This window comes from Phanerochaete carnosa (genome assembly GCF_000300595.1).
Source record: "Phanerochaete carnosa HHB-10118-sp unplaced genomic scaffold PHACAscaffold_9, whole genome shotgun sequence".
NCBI lineage: Eukaryota > Fungi > Basidiomycota > Agaricomycetes > Polyporales > Phanerochaetaceae > Phanerochaete > Phanerochaete carnosa.
The window spans coordinates 1,263,126-1,279,620 of record NW_006767636.1 but is presented as its reverse complement, the minus strand read 5'-3'; the positions used below and the strand labels follow the sequence as shown (position 1 = coordinate 1,279,620).

General features: G+C 52.8%; 7 protein-coding genes across 7 annotated transcripts; 4 read left to right on the top strand and 3 right to left on the bottom strand.

Moving 5' to 3' along the window:
* Positions 1-49: 49 nt before the first annotated feature.
* PHACADRAFT_127852 (uncharacterized protein) lies at positions 50-901 on the top strand (the record flags this gene model as incomplete). Its single annotated transcript, XM_007399607.1, has 4 exons — positions 50-96; positions 144-271; positions 319-446; positions 495-901. The coding sequence occupies 4 exons, from the start codon at positions 50-52 to the stop codon at positions 723-725; spliced, it is 534 nt and encodes a 177-aa protein (XP_007399669.1). The 3' UTR covers positions 726-901.
* Positions 902-1,410: 509 nt separating this feature from the next.
* PHACADRAFT_262268 (uncharacterized protein) lies at positions 1,411-2,308 on the top strand. The gene has a single exon (XM_007399606.1). It carries the CDS (start codon positions 1,920-1,922, stop codon positions 2,259-2,261), a length of 342 nt encoding a protein of 113 aa, XP_007399668.1. The 5' UTR covers positions 1,411-1,919; the 3' UTR covers positions 2,262-2,308.
* A 255-nt stretch (positions 2,309-2,563) lies between these two features.
* PHACADRAFT_262267 (uncharacterized protein) lies at positions 2,564-3,263 on the top strand. Its single transcript, XM_007399605.1, has one exon. It carries the CDS (start codon positions 2,776-2,778, stop codon positions 3,136-3,138), a length of 363 nt encoding a protein of 120 aa, XP_007399667.1. The 5' UTR covers positions 2,564-2,775; the 3' UTR covers positions 3,139-3,263.
* Positions 3,264-4,478: 1,215 nt separating this feature from the next.
* PHACADRAFT_150667 (uncharacterized protein) lies at positions 4,479-5,450 on the bottom strand. The gene is made up of 4 exons (XM_007399604.1): positions 5,228-5,450; positions 5,114-5,166; positions 4,724-5,061; positions 4,479-4,668 (listed from the first exon to the last, which is right to left on the bottom strand). The coding sequence occupies exons 1-4, from the start codon at positions 5,341-5,343 to the stop codon at positions 4,561-4,563; spliced, it is 615 nt and encodes a 204-aa protein (XP_007399666.1). The 5' UTR covers positions 5,344-5,450; the 3' UTR covers positions 4,479-4,560.
* A 3,733-nt stretch (positions 5,451-9,183) lies between these two features.
* Positions 9,184-11,730, bottom strand: PHACADRAFT_177281 (uncharacterized protein). Its single transcript, XM_007399603.1, has 5 exons — positions 11,265-11,730; positions 10,312-11,207; positions 10,055-10,258; positions 9,796-9,995; positions 9,184-9,741 (listed from the first exon to the last, which is right to left on the bottom strand). Exons 1-5 carry the CDS (start codon positions 11,656-11,658, stop codon positions 9,456-9,458), a joined length of 1,980 nt encoding a protein of 659 aa, XP_007399665.1. The 5' UTR covers positions 11,659-11,730; the 3' UTR covers positions 9,184-9,455.
* A 247-nt stretch (positions 11,731-11,977) lies between these two features.
* PHACADRAFT_199377 (uncharacterized protein) lies at positions 11,978-13,539 on the bottom strand (the record flags this gene model as incomplete). Its single annotated transcript, XM_007399602.1, has 9 exons — positions 11,978-12,168; positions 12,224-12,277; positions 12,333-12,442; positions 12,522-12,554; positions 12,609-12,703; positions 12,760-12,912; positions 12,969-13,142; positions 13,198-13,290; positions 13,345-13,539. 9 exons carry the CDS (start codon positions 13,537-13,539, stop codon positions 11,978-11,980), a joined length of 1,098 nt encoding a protein of 365 aa, XP_007399664.1.
* Positions 13,540-14,743: 1,204 nt separating this feature from the next.
* Positions 14,744-16,258, top strand: PHACADRAFT_262260 (uncharacterized protein). The gene is made up of 8 exons (XM_007399601.1): positions 14,744-14,902; positions 14,959-14,974; positions 15,029-15,051; positions 15,102-15,250; positions 15,309-15,430; positions 15,488-15,646; positions 15,706-16,061; positions 16,114-16,258. The coding sequence occupies exons 1-8, from the start codon at positions 14,803-14,805 to the stop codon at positions 16,167-16,169; spliced, it is 981 nt and encodes a 326-aa protein (XP_007399663.1). The 5' UTR covers positions 14,744-14,802; the 3' UTR covers positions 16,170-16,258.
* The last annotated feature ends 237 nt before the right edge of the window (positions 16,259-16,495 follow it).

The following is a 16,495-nucleotide window of genomic DNA, read 5'->3' as shown; positions in this document are numbered from 1 at the left end:
CCGCGCGCAGACTCGATTCGGCCAATCCGCAAGCTTGACTCTGACCACGATGGCGACCGCTCTGCTCAGGGACTTTCCCGAGCTATCACATTTAACGTATGATTGCCCTTTGCTCCGCATTCACAACGCTTAGAATGTCATAGGCGAGAGGACCTCGAAGACCTCCTCGCGGACCCGGTCTATTTCCAGGCCATTTTCCACTCTCTGGACAGGGTGAAGGCCCTGTATCAAGCTCAAGCCGAGCTTGGGATGGCAAACGAGTCTATAGCCAGTACGCGCACTCGTATTCTGACTATGTACCTCTGCTGAGCGTGCCAGAGAATAATCTCGCGCTTCAGGAGTCCTTGTACCAGCTGCGCAGCGATACTAAGGACGCGTTTGACGAGGCCAAGCAGCTAGAGGCCCGCTGGAAGGAGGTTGAGCGCGAGCAGAGAGAGCTCTACCAGGTGCGCCTCGTGTCACTGTCGTGCTATGCAACTCGGCTCACGGCCCAGCAGCGACATGACCCCCAGTTCCTGCTCATGCGCCTCAAGCACGCGACGACCGCCCAGGACGACCTATCCGAAGCGTCGGCGTTGAGCTTCATCAAGAGTGTACCGGATGCAGTACCAAACGGCAAGGATGTGGACGACTTTGTGAAGGAGTTTAGAGAGCTGCGTAAGACGTACCACAGGAGAGTGATCTTTGGCGACCGCTGGTCGGCGGAGGAGGTTGCTGGATTTTAATGAGATGTAGTAACGCTGTAAGCAACTTCGTGAACTGGACAGTGCGGCTTTCTGGTACCCCTTTCAGATATGTTCGGACATTTGTTGTACTGCCGTGATTCCGTCGGATGTACATTGTCATCTAATCATTGAAGATACAGTACCGGTTCATTGTTGTCTCGTCTCTCCATCAATCGTCTGATCCGCAGATGTGAAACGATTATAGCGCAACCGACTCAAGTACTTCTTCTATCTGCCGTACCGAACGGAGCTTTCAAACGAAGCTGCATGATCGACCATTCGCCTTTGGCTTTCCCAATGCGTAACTGGCCATACTCATAGTTGAGGCAATTCGTCATTCATGAGTCATGACGACTTGTTTCACTTCAGGAATGATGAGCTTGCGCACACGTGCACTTTTGGGGGGCATGAGGCCGACTGCAGCGGGAGAAATCCGCCAGTCTTGGCGCCCTCAATCTTTTCATCATCGACGTCATCTTATCTTCTGGAGGTCCGTTGACAGCATATCGGAAACAATGTCTTAGAGATTGACTTCCCACAGAAACGACCATGGCTATGTTATCAGTGATGGGGCAAATACTAGCATCCGAACCTTTTACCTGTGCAGTGCAAGACTGTATCGGGGAGTATTTTACAAATTGGAAGTCGTTAGCTTCCTGCGGGTCTTCGCTGCAGATGCTGAAGAGTTTACACAGCACAGCATAAACTTTTGTACGAGCTCGGAGCTCAAATCGCGTCTCGCGAAACGGCAGCCTGATACTTTGGTTCGGAGTGGCGCGGTGGCGCGTCGGAGCGATCTGCTAGGTAAACAGACTTTTAGCAACGATTTCACTTCCCGGCAGGCGGACCTAACGGCTCCTGACGGGCTTTCGGGAGTTGGGCTGTCACCGACTGGCGGAAAATCCCTCGACCCTGGACGATCGTAGGATCGTCCCTCGTCAGCTGCTGAAAGAGGTAGTGGACCCTTAACACCTCACTGAGATATCACACCGTTACTGATTGCCAGAAGCTTCCGAAGAAGAGTTTCCGACACAACGGCCCAAGGATACTTCTACCGGCAGGGTCCTATTTGTTGTCTCCGGCGATTATGAAAATTCCGGTAGACGGGATAGGTAGATGCTGCCCGCGCGCGTGCCCTAGATCTCTCGATCCTTTGGCCAAAATACCAAATCTTCCACGCCTCGAGGCTCGCTGATGCACCAAACTCCCGCCCTAGCCTTTCCATATTCAGACACGAACATCCCAGTAGACGATGCAGACAAAGAGGCAACAGTTACACGTATTAATAGGGCGCGCCCCTCGCAATATTTCGACACTCTACACTCCCCTGCGTCTCTCAGCTTCACACTACCGCGCCCTAACATACTCAACTCGCGCTCACCATGCCCCCCGCTCGCCGAATGCCCCCCGCCCGCCGAAGCAAGTACTCCCCGTTGGGGGACCCCACAAGCACGTCGATGGACGAATTTGTTTTTCAGCGATGGCTCCAGGAGCGCAAGCTTCCTGCGTTTGCGGAACTTGGCCTCGACCACATGACTGTCAGCCTTCGGCCCGTGGGGAACGGCAACAAGGTATGTCAACTTCAGCTCAACGATATGCTCACACAGTATCAATGTCATCTCCGCGCAGCTCGAATGTCCCGTCTGCTCCGAGACAGTTGTGACTAATAATGAGATAGCCAAACATCGCCATGAGCTTAGCCAGAAGCATTCCGAGAACATCGCGCAGATGCTCGGCGTCGATGTTGCGGTCGTGGCTCCGGTGAAATACATGTGCGGGATATGTCCTAAGACGTACGTTCGCGACCGGTTCGAGATGCATCTTCACCTCCCTCACTGCCGCACAGATTTAACAGACCAGACAGCCTGAACCGTCACTTAGCAGCAAACACCTGTGCCAAAGTTCTCGCACGGGCCAGCGCCGCTCCCTCGCAGAAGAAGTCGAAAGGCCCGAAGCACAAGACCGCCCGCAAGGCCAGCTGTCCCGCGTCGCGTGAGACTTCAGAAGAATCAACGCCCTCTCCGCTGCCCTGCCCTTTGTCTCTCCCATCATGCTCCCGTGGCTCTCCCTCGCCCGTCCACTCGACCGCATCCTCCTCCTTTACGACCCCTTCCCCTGTGCCCTCGTCCTTGTCTTCTCCGTCGTCCGTTTCTTCTTCTCTGCCCTCTTCTCCATCGTCCGTTTCTTCTTCTCTACCCTCTTCTTCTTCTTCTTCTTCTTCTTCTTCTTCTTCTTCTTCTTCGTCTTCGTCTTCCTCCCCATCTTCGTCTTCGTCTTCCTCTCCACCTTCCTCTTCGTCTTCCTCTCCATCTTCATCTTCCTCTTCCTCTTCGTCCTTCCCCACCCCCATCGTCTCGGCCTGTTCCTTCATTTCGCAGCCTGCGACGCCATCCTCTTCCTCTCCCACTTCTAGTTCATGCTCTGCATGCCCGCCCATCGATACCATCGAAGAGCACTACGTCGCATCCGAGAGCGCGTCCCCACTGCCTGATGCCAAGTTCGAGTCCTCGCCTCTCACAGAAGACGACGACTTTGACGCGTTTCCCCTCTTCGACGACGCGTCGATGCCTATGTACGCGCTCTCAACCAGCTTCTCCAGCTTCTCGACAACCAGGCTGGCCTGGTCCTTTGGCGAAGGGTTGCGAGAGGAGTACTCCCTAGACGACTTTCTGGCGTCGCTGGATTCTGTATTCAATTGATCCGAGCTCTGTATCTGCCTGTACTCCCTGTTGTATTTGTATCCACTGCGTCGCATCTGTACTTCGAACATGTTTCCTCTCGTCCATTCCCCCACTCCATTTGTATCGAGGTTTTAGCATAGATTTTTGTGCATCGAACCCTGTGCATGTGCTTTCTGCACAGATATCGCGGAACTTTGGTACATCAATTGTGTCCAAAATTTTATGGCGCTCGATTTTCTCCCGTGCTTCGGTGGGGATAAGATTTAAATTTTGGGAGATTTCCGAAGGATAGCTCGCCTACGACGAGCCAAAGGTACTTTGGCTCCTGAAACATCGAGACTTCGCCGAGGACATAAGCATGCCCGGGTGATGACCTGCCTAAAGAAATCTCCCCAGGCCAACCCGGCATTTTGTAACGGTTCGGCAATCCGCGGCAAGGTACCTCTCTAATGATGGTCTAGTAATGGTCTAGTCGGCTGGACAGGCATCGGAAGCGACGGCCTTCAATCTCGAACATCGGGCGGGACATGACGTGATGCGATGAGAGGGTGAGACACGATATCTTCTTGCCGTCGGTGCTTTAGCCTTTGTACAGTACACGTGCCCGCACCAGATCGCACAGGACCGCACTCACCGAGTGGCGAGTGCCTCATCAGGGACTGCTTTAGTCTCACATGTGGGAGAAATCACAAGCTAGAGGCGCAAACGATATGGCATATCGCAGTGCTTGGGAAGCATTCCGATCAGTGAAAATCTATGGAACGATGTATATGCCGCCGATGGGAGAGGGAGACACAGATAAGTTGAATAAGTCTCCGAAGGTCTTAACTGCGCTCGATCCGGACCCCGTGTACCCCCGACCGTGCCGCATCGTACTATATGCGGCCATGATGCTGTGTTGCATCAGTATATCAGTCTGCAGTCCTACATATGTTACGGCCTAACTTTACTATACACATGGCAGCGTTGTGAGTGGCACATAGCGTATACTTAGCTCAAAGTATAGTTTGTTTGCATGATGCCAGTGCCGTCGACCACCGCCGCTTAAGAGGTTCAATGCGCGGGGCAGTTGTGGCACTCCACAGCAAACGCCTGGAGATAGCTTGCATATTTAATGTCGAAGCGCGGTACACTGTAAGCTGTGTACTAGTACACTAATACTTCGTCAGCTTCGCATGCCTCAGATCCACTTCGCTTAGTTCCTTGAGCGCAGTAATCCGTGCGAATAGCTCAGGAGCGCCCTTAAAGGCAGCAAAGAATCGCTACACGAAGGGCATCGCATCAGGTACGTCTAGTATTAGGTTTTAAAGCACGTACCTCGACGCTGTGCCATCCAAGGCAAATCATGAACTTCCTGTCGTTCTCGACAGTAGGACCCCAGCCGCCTTCAAACACTTCATTTGGGAGTGTGCTGTAAATCTGAGGGACGATTGTCTTCGCGGTTTCCAGGTACTGGGATGTCTCGACCGAGTCCTTCACGGTCATGAGTGCGAGCTCGGTGGTGGGGGCATTCAGCGCTTTGTCGACCTCGGCGTTGAAGTGGACGTGGTACAGCCAGACTCTGCCGTTTGAGACCTTGCGCATCTTCTCGCCGATGGCGGGGTAGGCAACTTGGTCTGCTATCAGCGCGCGATGATGCTCAACGCTCTCCCAGACTATCGTAAATGGTCAGCACTACGATGGTTGGCAAACTTTCCAGACGCTTACGGATCACGGCGTAGAGATATTGGGGATCTTGAATCTCAAGACCGTGCCAGGCACTAGAGAATGATGTTAGCATAATAACACTACGACTGTTCAAGGAGAGGAATAGTGTAGTACGCGATGAAACCGGGGGTCTTCGCGAGGATTTCGAGGGCCTCGTTGACAACAGTGGGGTCGGCGCGATAGGCATCGCTTGCGACAAGTTTCGCTATCTCAGCGACTGGAAGAGGCATTGTACTTCTGTGGTAGTGGACTGGTAAAGATTATTTACGCCTCGCACGGCTGGTATTATATAGTGCAGCGTCGTGCAGCCATCACTCGATGTTTGGTTCCAGTCTGCTTAGATGAAGGGGGAACAAAGTTGCACCACATTACAAAGCGAAGGACGCGCCGGAACCGACGCGTCAGCAGCACGCTCGAGTAATGACGTTCCAGGGGACGGCATGCCGTGCGAAGGATTATGCCCGGCGGTTTCTCCCGGGGGCGAGAGCCCATGAGCATCAGTGCGGAGGATAGTTGCAAGTAGAAATTTCCTGTCATGAGCTCCTGGTGACCAATAGATGTGCTTCTTGGGTACGATACGGCTATGGAGGACTCACCATAATCCTCCAAATTTCTGCTAACCTTCGCGTGTTTGCCAAAGCAGTCAATCTCTCTACTACGGCTGATTTACATCGGACCGAGGCCACTGATGCAGTGCCTGTATTTTGGAAGAAGTGCTGCGCTTTGTTTGTGTGATTACACCACGCCGACCACTGTGAGTGTTTGATGATTGCCCATTGTCCGACGGGCATCGGTAAATACGCAGGTTAACTCCACTAGTCTGAGTTTATTGGATCAATGTCCTGTGGGCTTTTGCCAATGCATGCTAGCACATTGTATGGCGATCATGATGCCGATTTGCCGTAACCGGAAGTGACGAGAGAGCTCTTCGTCATGGAGTAACGCCGCGCGCGCGCTCTTGCTAGCTTCGATAAGCCAGTGTCGCAAGCGGGTTCTTAGGTCCACCACCACACCCAAAGGTGTGCTACTGTGCGCCGCCCCTAGTACTTCTCTGTGATCAGTCTCTCCATCAGCGAGTGCTGAAGTCATATCACCTGTTGTTACATTCAGTACTGACATTATGCAAGTTTCCAGCCTCGACTCTAGACTCCAGTTGCTCTCAGTCTCCAGTCTCAGTCTCTTCAACATGATAGCACGTGAGGCTTGTCCTCCCAGATGCCCGCCTCTTATATCAAACCTCACTTACCATATTTTTCCCTAGAAGAGGTTGAATGTATGTCAGGACGCCATAGGGGCAACAGGTTTCTATGAGTGATATTTCGACGCGTTTCATGCACTTCCACAGCGTGACTTGTCTATCCCTTGCGAAGATGATCTCTACACGACGGTCTCAACATGGAGCGTCGATTCGGAGCAAATATCTGGTGTACTCAGTGAACCTACACTTTCGCTCACAGTGATAGTGAGATTGAACAGGACCCTGGCATAAGTATCCTCTACCGGGTTTTGTCCTGGTGCGGCGAATACAAATGCACTCGGGAGGAATCCGGGTACAACCGGGGGCTGACGGGCGCCGCGGTAGAGTTCTGGATCGCCCGTCCAAAACGAATGTTGAGGCAAAACGCACCAAGCGCTGCGACTTCGAAGAAAAAGGGACTAATAATTGGTCAAAATACTCGAGAGCACGACGTACCGCGAACTTGGGATTTTTAAGGATTGGACCCCTTGGAGGATATGCCAAGAAGGTCCCTCGCTCCGAGAGGCGTCGGGAGAGATCAGCGGAGTTTCAATATTGCTATTGAATCTTAACGGCCGTTTCAGACTTTCAGTTCGCGCGTTGCGAACAGCGGCGAACGCGATACATCCGAGCTGTCCGTCGCTCCGAGAGTTGCATGGCTCTTGGATATCGCAGGCCATCTACTTGTGATGATTTTAATTTGGCGCAGATGCTCAGTGCACTTGACAGGTGCTGTGCAGCTCTTGGCATACAGCCTCTTAGATTCGCGCCATCCTGAAACAGCGTTCTGCCTTCCCGTAAGCCGCTCTCCTGCCCTCTTGACGCTAATGGCCATGCTCTCCACGACCTCAGCGTATGCATAACCCGCGACCGGATCTCGTGTTTCACGACGGTGACAGCGTCTGGGACGCCCGACTGCCCTGTTGCCGTCCGTGGTTGATGTATTAGCGTAAGCTGTGCCGGCTTCTTTGGAGCCTGTACCGCATTGTCGTCTTATGTTACTGACTTGGATAGGATTGCACACATTTACGCAGGGAACGTAGCGCTGCAGGGTGCTTATTGCCCATGATTCTCATCTGAAACATGGCGATAAATCATACATTGATAGCGCACATGATCGCATATGTGCATGCCTATGATTGCGCGCAATGATGCCTACAAACCTTCATGTCAACATATAGGCTCTGGCCAGCGTATAAATACCCTGGGCCTCCACCATGTAGCCCCAGCTCTGGGAGTTCCTTTCGTATAGCCATCTTCTTCGAGTCAGTACTGGTTGGTACGTAATCTCCTTTTGAAGGGTTTTATCCTTGACATTGACTGTCTCCGCACTAGCTTGACTTGTTTTTTTTCTTCTTTCATTCACATTTTATTACGACTTTCACGCGAGTCTTTACACGATCTTTACGGACGCCTACCACCTATCACATCCATCCCTACCACATATTTCAATATGCGTACCTCCACCCTCGCTGCTCTCGTTACCGTCGCCGTCGCTTCTCCGGCTTTCTCTGCCCCCATCAACACCGCTCTGTTCGCTCGCCAGACCACCGACAACAGTGGCGCATTTTCCCTCAGCGATGCGAAAGATGTCGCCGAGATAGGCACCGACATCGTCAACGCGGGCACCAGCATTTACAAGTGCGTCTTTCTCATGCGCACCGTCATCCACTTGGCTCTAACTTATCTTGGCACAGCGCTGTCAAGCAGCACCGCCGTGAACTTTTTGATGCGCTCCTGGCACGCGCAGATGAGGACAGCGGTGCATTCTCTGTCAGCGACGCCAAGGATATCGCCGATATAGGCACCGACATCGTCAACGCGGGCACCAGCATTTGGAAGTGCGTCTTTCTCATGTGCACAGCCATCCATCCGATTCTTACTTATTTTGTGATAGCTCTATCAAGCAGGGTCGCGATTTCGATGAGCTCATGGCTCGTGAGGACGAGCAGAGTGGCGCATTCAACCCGTTTAACATCATCAAAGATGGCATCACCGTTGGCACTCATATCTACAACGGGATCGAAGCCGGTGAGGGCAAGACGTAAGTTCCCCATCTACTTAGCCTTCTTCCTGGCAAATGCTGAGCCGGGAATCAAAATCTTTTGCAGCAGCAGGCGAGACCTCCTCGAGTTTTTGGCCCGCGCAGATGACGAGCAGAGTGGCGCGCTCAACCCGTTCAGCATCATAAAAGACGGCTTCTCGATTGGCAGCCACATCTACAACGGGATCGAAGCTGGCGAGGGCAAGAGGTGAGCTCCGCTCTGCACACTTTTCTTCCTGACAACTGCTAAACTTGGATCGCCCTTTGCAGCAGGAGAGACGAGCAGAGTGGCGCTCTCAACCCGTTCGACATCATCAAGGACGGCATTTCCGTTGGCACCCATATCTACAACGGAATCGAAGCCGGTGAGGGCAAGACGTAAGCATCCCCTCTACCTAGCCTTGTTCCTGGCAAATGCTGAGCTGGGGTCATCTTTTGCAGCAGCAGGCGAGACCTCCTCGAGTTCATAGCTCGCGCAGATGATGAGCAGAGCGGTGCGTTCAACCCGTTCAACATCATCAAGGACGGCATCACCGTTGGTACCCATATCTACAACGGGATCGAAGCTGGCGAGGGCAAGAGGTAAGCCCCCCTTTGTACACTTTTCTTCCTGGCAATTGCTGAACTTGGGTCGCCCTTTGCAGCAGGAGAGACGAGCAGAGTGGCGCTCTCAATCCGTTCAACATTATCAAGGACGGCGTCTCCATTGGCACTCATCTCTACAATGGCATTGAAGCTGGCGAGGGCAAGAGGTAAGCTTTCCCGCCAGATTCAGCTTAATCTCTGCTAACCGAGCACTCATTGCGCAGCAAGCGGATGGATTTCCTCAGTGAGCTTCTGGCGCGCAGCCTGGAGGAGCTTGATTAAGGGAGCTCGTGCAGGCGGGGCAGGGATGGATGTGTTTGCAAATATCAGGTCGTCCAAGTGTAATACAGTAGAATGTGCAATGCGATGGCTAGCTCTCAGATCTCATAAATTCGTCGAGCGTGAATCCACATAGATAGTATGGTCCCGAAAGCTCAACACGAAAGTTGCTAGCTACCGTCGAATGTGTCTCGTGGCTACTCTTTGCCCATATCGTACCATCCAAGCTGGTTCCCCCACGAGTTCCACATCCTGTCCACGATTCGTAGCTTCTCGTTCCGTCCAAGGGCTGAGTTTTCGAGGTCGGATACATCGTCTAGGAATCCAGCGCGCAGCCTCGAGTTGGTTGGCAAACATATCTCTGCATACGACCGCAGGCGAGTTGTCAGGAGCAAAAGAAGACCAGAAGTCCGCGAGTCGATTGCATGGTATCCAGTGTCCGTTTGCGAGATAGAAGAGGACAAGAGCAGCCTTTCGATGCGTCTACGGATATGAACATTAGTCGGTAACGCGGGCTGAGCGGGAAATAGTGCAAACCTCATCATGCTCCAGACACGGGCCCTGCGCCTGCCGCCGCCGTAGCGCCCCCTGCCCTTACTGCCAGACCAGAGAGTTTTGAGATATTGTCCGGTGATATAGACAAGAGTCATAGCAGGGGCTACGCCGACGAACGCAAACGTGAGCTCTTGCGACTTGAGCAGTTTATCAATACCCGACAGAGCTTGGTCGATGTCAACCTGATGCACAAAACGCGTCGGTTACCATACACGCTCGGTATGGGATAAATTAGACCAACTTTCGCCTTCTGAACCTGCACCAGGAGAGTCCTCAATAATGTACCTCCAATCGCGGACTTGAGCGGGCTCCGAATGTCATCCTCATAGATCCGCATGACGGATGTAAGGTCGCCGTGGCGGACCTGTTGAGACAGAGCGGTCATTTGTTCTGGGGTGTAATTGAGCTTTTCTCTAGCAAGCGCAAGTGCCATCCGTTCAAGAGACTATGGGCTATTAATCTACCGGCATATATACGCTTAACTGGATATCAACTGACCTCCAAATCGGCGTTCACACTCTCCTTGGTGATAATGACACCCTCATCGGAGCCGGCACGGACAGTCTTGACGACCTCTTTCAATGGCCCCAAGAGCCAGTCGTTCCAGAATGACTTCAAGGTTTCAACCACATAGACGGTGGTCTGCTCCAAGGAATCCCGCGAGTGGTAGAGCCAGCGAATGCCGAAAAGAGCCAAGGGTGGGAGGAACACGAGTCTCGGCCAATAACGCGTGAGTCGAGAGGGTTTGCGCAAGCCATGCTTCGAAACTTGTTCATCGTGCGAGGTTATATGCTGGGGCAGGATAGAGTCGGCTAGGAGGAAGGAAAACTCGGTCGGGCCCAGGACTTCGTTTGCAACATCCCATTGCCCGCGATCCACGGCAACGCGAAACGTACCAACGAAAGACCGAAGCAGCTCCGTGCGATCCGCCATAGTAGTCGTCTCAGCAACCTTGCTCAGGTCGCCCCGAAGCTCCAAAAGGCTGCCTAGGACAGAAGCCCTATCGTCACGTATGTCCTCGAGCATCTTGAGCTTGTACCTGCATTCGTGTCGCGACAACTCTACCGGCAACGTCACAATTTTGTAGAAAGACTGCGACAGCCGGGAGCACATTACATGGAGCCATCGGAAGACAGGCTCGATTCGAACACGCTCAGACGAGAACGTCACATTAGGCTTCGCGCGGGAGTAGGTGAAGAGTGAAGCGGGGTATGGTTCATGACGGAGGTGGGGAAACAGAGCAAGGGTGAGCGTATGTGGGCGGAGGACGCTCCGGGAGGGAAACAGTTGCTGCAGCGAACTTGGTGAGAATGATGAAAGCTGCAAGGGAAGATTTCGACTTCGCAGAGTACGTATGGTTGTATCTACTACGACGTACATACGTAGCGGTAGGGCTTGGATAATTGATGTGGTCAGCGACGTTCGTTGGATGCTGTGACAGCACGACTCACTTTGCAGGAGGTAGTACGCCGAACCGAGTCGAGATCTCTCAATATCAGCCCACCACTCCAGCTGGGTCTCTGCCTCACTTGCTTCATCCAGATATATTTCCAGGGTCTGCACGTACAGTCCAATTAGGAGCTTGACGAGGATGGCTGTTCGGAGTGCTTCGTCCTCCCCGTATGATGGACCTGTGAAGGTACCGCTCGCCTCAAACTGACGTAACGCGTCTAGGCAGGCGTGTGCATCCGCGAGCGATACAGGCGGGTTCAGTTCAGCGAAATATGCCCTGAGAGCATCCTTCGACGCGTTCGCGAAGGCTGGGGAAGCTATCGGCGATGCTTGCGGCGGAAGGAAAACCTTCGAGGACAGGTCTCGATACAAAAGCGTGGCGAAAGTAGACATGAGGGGAGTTTAACGAGCTATGCTGTTCATAGAGGCATATATGGCCGAGGAATTAGTTGAGCTGGGTACCGGAGAGGATGATTTAAGGAACGGATGCCAACAAGAAGCGGGCAAGATAGGGTTATGTCTCCCAGAATCGGGTTAGGGGCTATCAACGTCATCTCAGCGAAAGCTGCGCCTACGGTCCTAGGACACCGGTAAAGTAGACTCCCCAGATTATTATATGAAATGACCGTGTGGTACTAAGCAAGAACACCAAGAGCCCTCAGATAACACCAAGATTAATACCATAGTGATATGCCAAAAATCCTTCCGGATATTATGTTCCCCCAATCTTCGGCTGTGGCCTCACTTCATCATCTTTGCAGGAATGAAGCATGATCCTGTTGGGCATGCCGGGGACATTCCCCATATGGCCCTTATGCCAGTCATACGAAACAGCATATGCGAGCACCGAACCAGTATGGTTAAATGCTGTCGCAGAGATAGGAGCACCGGCCGATTCGAATGCTGAGGAATGCAGATCAGCGATAGCGTAGAGACGGCTTGAAGACAGCGAGCATACTCTTCAACCTCTTACGGTTTTCTCCGTCCCATGTCATGATAATGCCGTCAGACCCTGAATGGTTGCTCGATGAGTCGTAGGTAATACTCCGCCTCGGGTCTAGACGTACCGCAAGTGGTGAATGTACCATATATAGGATGGAATGAGATGTCATTGACGGCCCACATTATGGAACCGGGTGCTGGAGGCGCCTCAGTGGGAAGTCGTGTCCTGTGTGCTCTAAACGAAAAGCACATGCTGGAAGCAAGTTCGATGTTAGCCACTAGCTGCATTTTCTATCGCATCTCAAAACGCTTACTCTGATGCAGTAGGATCTGTAGTCGATGGCCAGCTGGGAGATACAACGAATCAAGGCGGCTGGGATTACGCGAGGTAGAAGGCTTACTGCATTGCAACCCTGCCTTCGACATTGCCATATGCGTATAATCCATTTCCAAGAGTGATTACACGTGTCTGCATGCTAAGCAGAGAGGTTTTTTGCTGGTAGGGATACGATATTAGAGACCCATTGCAACAGAGACGAGGTGGCGACGAACGCTGAAGACGACAGTCGGGTTTGTGAGGTCGTATAATTGAATATGTCGATCCGCTGTACCAAGAACTAACAGGGGGTACCGCACATCCATGCTGTAAAGTCGCTCCGGGAGATGCACGACGGCTGCAGGAGTTGGCGACCGAAGGTCCCAATACTAGTTCCGCTTATTAGCGTGCCGCTTGTCCAGCTTACAGAGGCATGCATACGCACTCTCAAGGTTTTATCCCAACCGCCAGTGGCTAAGATACTGCCCCGTGGTGTCTCTACCCATTTGACGCACTTGACAGGCGCATCGTGCTGGGCTACTTGAAGTGACTGCCCCGTCGCTATATCCAGCATCCGGCCAGCACCATCACAGCCACCAGAGAATAACTTAGACCCATCCTGGATAGAGATCATTCGATGAAGCAACAGAAATATGTTCACACTTTGAGCATACCTTACTCCACGCTACACTCAATACTGGCGCATTGTGAGCATACATTGCCACGCCTCGAGTTTGTCCGGTAGGTGCGACCTGATATACTCTCACCTATCCCAATGTGATGCATCAACAGGCTGACATGGGCATCGGTAAGCCACTCACAGCGCAGTCCCAGCTCCCTACTGCGATGAAGTCTGCCGTTGGCGAGAACGCAAGACCAGAGACCGAGTCTGTCGGCGGATCGGCCACCTGCACGTCATCTTTGAGCGTCGTTAGCGGCACAGAGGCGGGTACAGTAGAATTCGGCTTCGCAGAGGCAGATACTGTTGAGATTGCAAGGTTGTTGAGGAAAGACATGCTTGGTGGTCTGTGCGTCGGCCTGGCTCCCATTGTTCACTTCCGACGCGGTTTCGCCGAACTTTCGCCTCATGAACCACGATCACATGATCGCGCATTTGTCTCGGACACTCCTACTCTCACCCTGCATTCATGTCTCATACTTCGCAATGCTGGTTAGCATGCAGACTTGCAAATGTAAAGAAACTGGTAACTTCCCGTCGATGCAGCCCAAGACAACGACAAGGCCGTATGGTGTTAGCGCTGTTCGTGATACTCCCGAGCCTCGGGCTCTTCAATAGGCGGACACGATATCCTGAAGCTTCTACAGAGCAATCTCACTTGTTCGACGACACACTCATTGTGAGACAGACTTTTGCAGACCAGAGGAGCCTCGGAAAATTCCGGCTAAACCAGAGACCCCGTTCCCGCTTAATTCCCTCCACAACAGAAGTTGGCGCTTTCACCACTTCACTTCATCTCGCCTCGCACCGCCTTCAGCAGCCCCCGGCAACAGCGGAACGAACTCAATATATACTTATACATACACTAAGCCAGTGCAACGCTCCGGCCGAACATGCTCAGCCCCAAAGATATCGGCAACTCATGGCGACCTCATCTGACCAATGTCACTTGCGCAAGGACTTCACTGCGACGTGGAGTTCAGTATACTCAGTATATTGCCGATAGGTGAATCTCGAGGCAATAGCTGCAACAAGCCGCGAAGGAGGCGCAAACGGCGGGACACGACATGTGGTAAACACACAAACTGCGGTTACCCTGCATGCCCGCCTGGTGCTCGGTGGTCAAGGATGCTTGTCAAACCACAGATAGCTATTGCACACTGCTATACTTGTTCCCTACCCTGAGTATTTATTTTGGTCTTGTATGAAAGCAGCAGCTTACTGAAACTAGAGTTTGTAGCTTTATTAGGAACTGGTGTGTCCACTCTGGAGTCCGGACGAGCGTCAGCGTTCTTTGAAACGTAAGCGTGCTGCACGTGATATGACGTCTCGCGTTTGGGCGCGCGCCTCGCGTCGTTCCCGCTGTCGCCCGTCCTCTCCGAGCTGATAACGCGCTGCTGTGTGCCACTGGCCACCGCGTGGGAGCGGGCACACTGATGTCATCTTACTCGCCAGGCATAATTAGCGTCGCCGCAGCCCAACTATATAGCTGTCCATTGCACACGATCTCCTGCCTAATTGCAGCCTTGATACCCACCCCCTGGCCTTCTCCTACACCCCGAACACCTGATACCCTAGACGAAACCCTGAAATCCTTATCATGTCGAAGGAGGATCAGAAACCAGCGACGCTAGGCAAAGAGGGGCCGTTTGTTGTGCCTCAGTTTACCGTGACAGACTACAGCAAATTCTTTGCTGCAGGTGAGTCGCATAAGGATTCTAACTAGCTATGGTTCTCAATATCGTCTTTGCTGCAGGAGCACTATGCTGCACGTACGTTGATATATATGTTATTTGAGGCCACAAACACTGATGATGGCTGGCAAGAATCACACATGGAATGATGACGCGTGAGTACGATAACTTACGAGCACGATGCACCACTGACATCATTTTTCAGCCATCGACGTCGTCAAGACGCGCATACAGATTGATCCTGCTTATAAGAAGTTCAACCTCCTCTCCGGTGGTCGACATGTAATAGCAACAGAAGGCACTTCTGGTCTGCTGACAGGATTCGGCCCAACAGCAGTGGGATATCTCGTTCAGGTGTGTTCCCCGCCCTAATGTTCCGGGAGCACATTTCTCAAGCAAATCCTATCTCCAGGGAGGGGCTAAGTTTGCCGGCTATGAATATTGGAAGAAGCAGTTTACACAGATCGCTGGTGACCAAGAGACTGCCATCCGCTACCGCACCGCGATATACCTGGGCGCCTCAAGCGTGGCAGAGTACGTCCCGGATTGTGCGCATGCCGTCCACACTTCATAACGCTAACTTGAAAATAGATTCTTCGCCGACATCCTCCTGACACCGCTCGAAGCAACTCGCATCCGGTTAGTCTCGCAGCGTGGCTACGCCAACGGGCTCGTAACTGGTTTCACACGGCTCGCGCGCGAAGAGGGGCTGCGTGGACTGTATGCGGGCTTCCTGCCTATACTTTGCAAGTGCGTTTGATATACAGTCGCCGAGCGGCTGCGCTTGCTTACCGCGCATGTTATTATAGACAAATCCCGTACGCCATCGGCCAATTCACAGTGAACGAGTTCTGCCACGAACTTGCCTTCCGGAACATGTCCGAAGAGACGCGGCGCAACCTCGGCGGCGGCGCCAAATTCAGCATCAGCCTCGGCAGTGGCATTATCGCGGGCTTCGCCGCCGCGATCCTCAGCCAGCCCGCAGACACGCTCTTGTCGCAGATCAACAAGGGCCATGGTCCGACGGGCTCCATGCCCCACCGCCTCAAGGTCCTCGCCCAGGAGGCGGGCTTCAAGGGTCTGTTCGCCGGCCTGGGTCCAAGGATGATCATGACCGCGGGTTTGGTAGCGGGACAGTTCCTGATGTATGGAATGATCAAGGATGGTGAGTATTCGTTCCCTATGATAGAAGACTGAACACTCATTCGTCGTGGCAGCGCTTGGTGCACCACCGGGCTTGGAAATTCATAAGGAAGACAACGCTGCGAAGTGATTGACTCTTAGATCACGCTGTGTGTAGACCCTGTTTTATTATCGATGGAGCGCGTTCCACTAGAAAGCTGGAATTGTCTCAGCGCGGCTCTTTTGCACTGTCAACGAATATTCTCGAGAGGCTGTGAGCCCGCACCCGACGCCACGATGTTGACGGCGCTGATGCTATCAATGTCGGGCCGCACCGTCAAAAATGGTAATCTGAGCATCCCCGAGTTGGCCCGAACGGGAAACGGTCATGCATGAGGCGAAGTTTCATTTTCATTACTCATACAGGACCGGGTACTCATGCAGTGGTGTAGGCCGATCGGGAATTGCGCAATAAGC

Excerpts from the sequence above, each read along its gene's own strand:
- PHACADRAFT_262268 (XM_007399606.1), top strand. The coding sequence starts at position 1,920 with ATGCACCAAACTCCCGCCCTAGCCTTTCCATATTCAGACACGAACATC.
- PHACADRAFT_262267 (XM_007399605.1), top strand. The coding sequence starts at position 2,776 with ATGCTCCCGTGGCTCTCCCTCGCCCGTCCACTCGACCGCATCCTCCTC.
- PHACADRAFT_150667 (XM_007399604.1), bottom strand. The coding sequence starts at position 5,343 with ATGCCTCTTCCAGTCGCTGAGATAGCGAAACTTGTCGCAAGCGATGCC. Across the intron at positions 5,167-5,227 it reads AAGACCCCCGGTTTCATCGC|TGCCTGGCACGGTCTTGAGA; the intron begins GTACTACACTAT and ends ATCATTCTCTAG. Across the intron at positions 4,669-4,723 it reads TTGGATGGCACAGCGTCGAG|CGATTCTTTGCTGCCTTTAA; the intron begins GTACGTGCTTTA and ends CCCTTCGTGTAG.
- PHACADRAFT_177281 (XM_007399603.1), bottom strand. The coding sequence starts at position 11,658 with ATGTCTACTTTCGCCACGCTTTTGTATCGAGACCTGTCCTCGAAGGTT. Across the intron at positions 9,996-10,054 it reads TGCAGGTTCAGAAGGCGAAA|GTTGACATCGACCAAGCTCT; the intron begins GTTGGTCTAATT and ends TTTGTGCATCAG. Across the intron at positions 9,742-9,795 it reads CGTGTCTGGAGCATGATGAG|ACGCATCGAAAGGCTGCTCT; the intron begins GTTTGCACTATT and ends TCATATCCGTAG.
- PHACADRAFT_262260 (XM_007399601.1), top strand. The coding sequence starts at position 14,803 with ATGTCGAAGGAGGATCAGAAACCAGCGACGCTAGGCAAAGAGGGGCCG. Across the intron at positions 15,251-15,308 it reads CAGTGGGATATCTCGTTCAG|GGAGGGGCTAAGTTTGCCGG; the intron begins GTGTGTTCCCCG and ends TCCTATCTCCAG. Across the intron at positions 16,062-16,113 it reads GTATGGAATGATCAAGGATG|CGCTTGGTGCACCACCGGGC; the intron begins GTGAGTATTCGT and ends TCGTCGTGGCAG.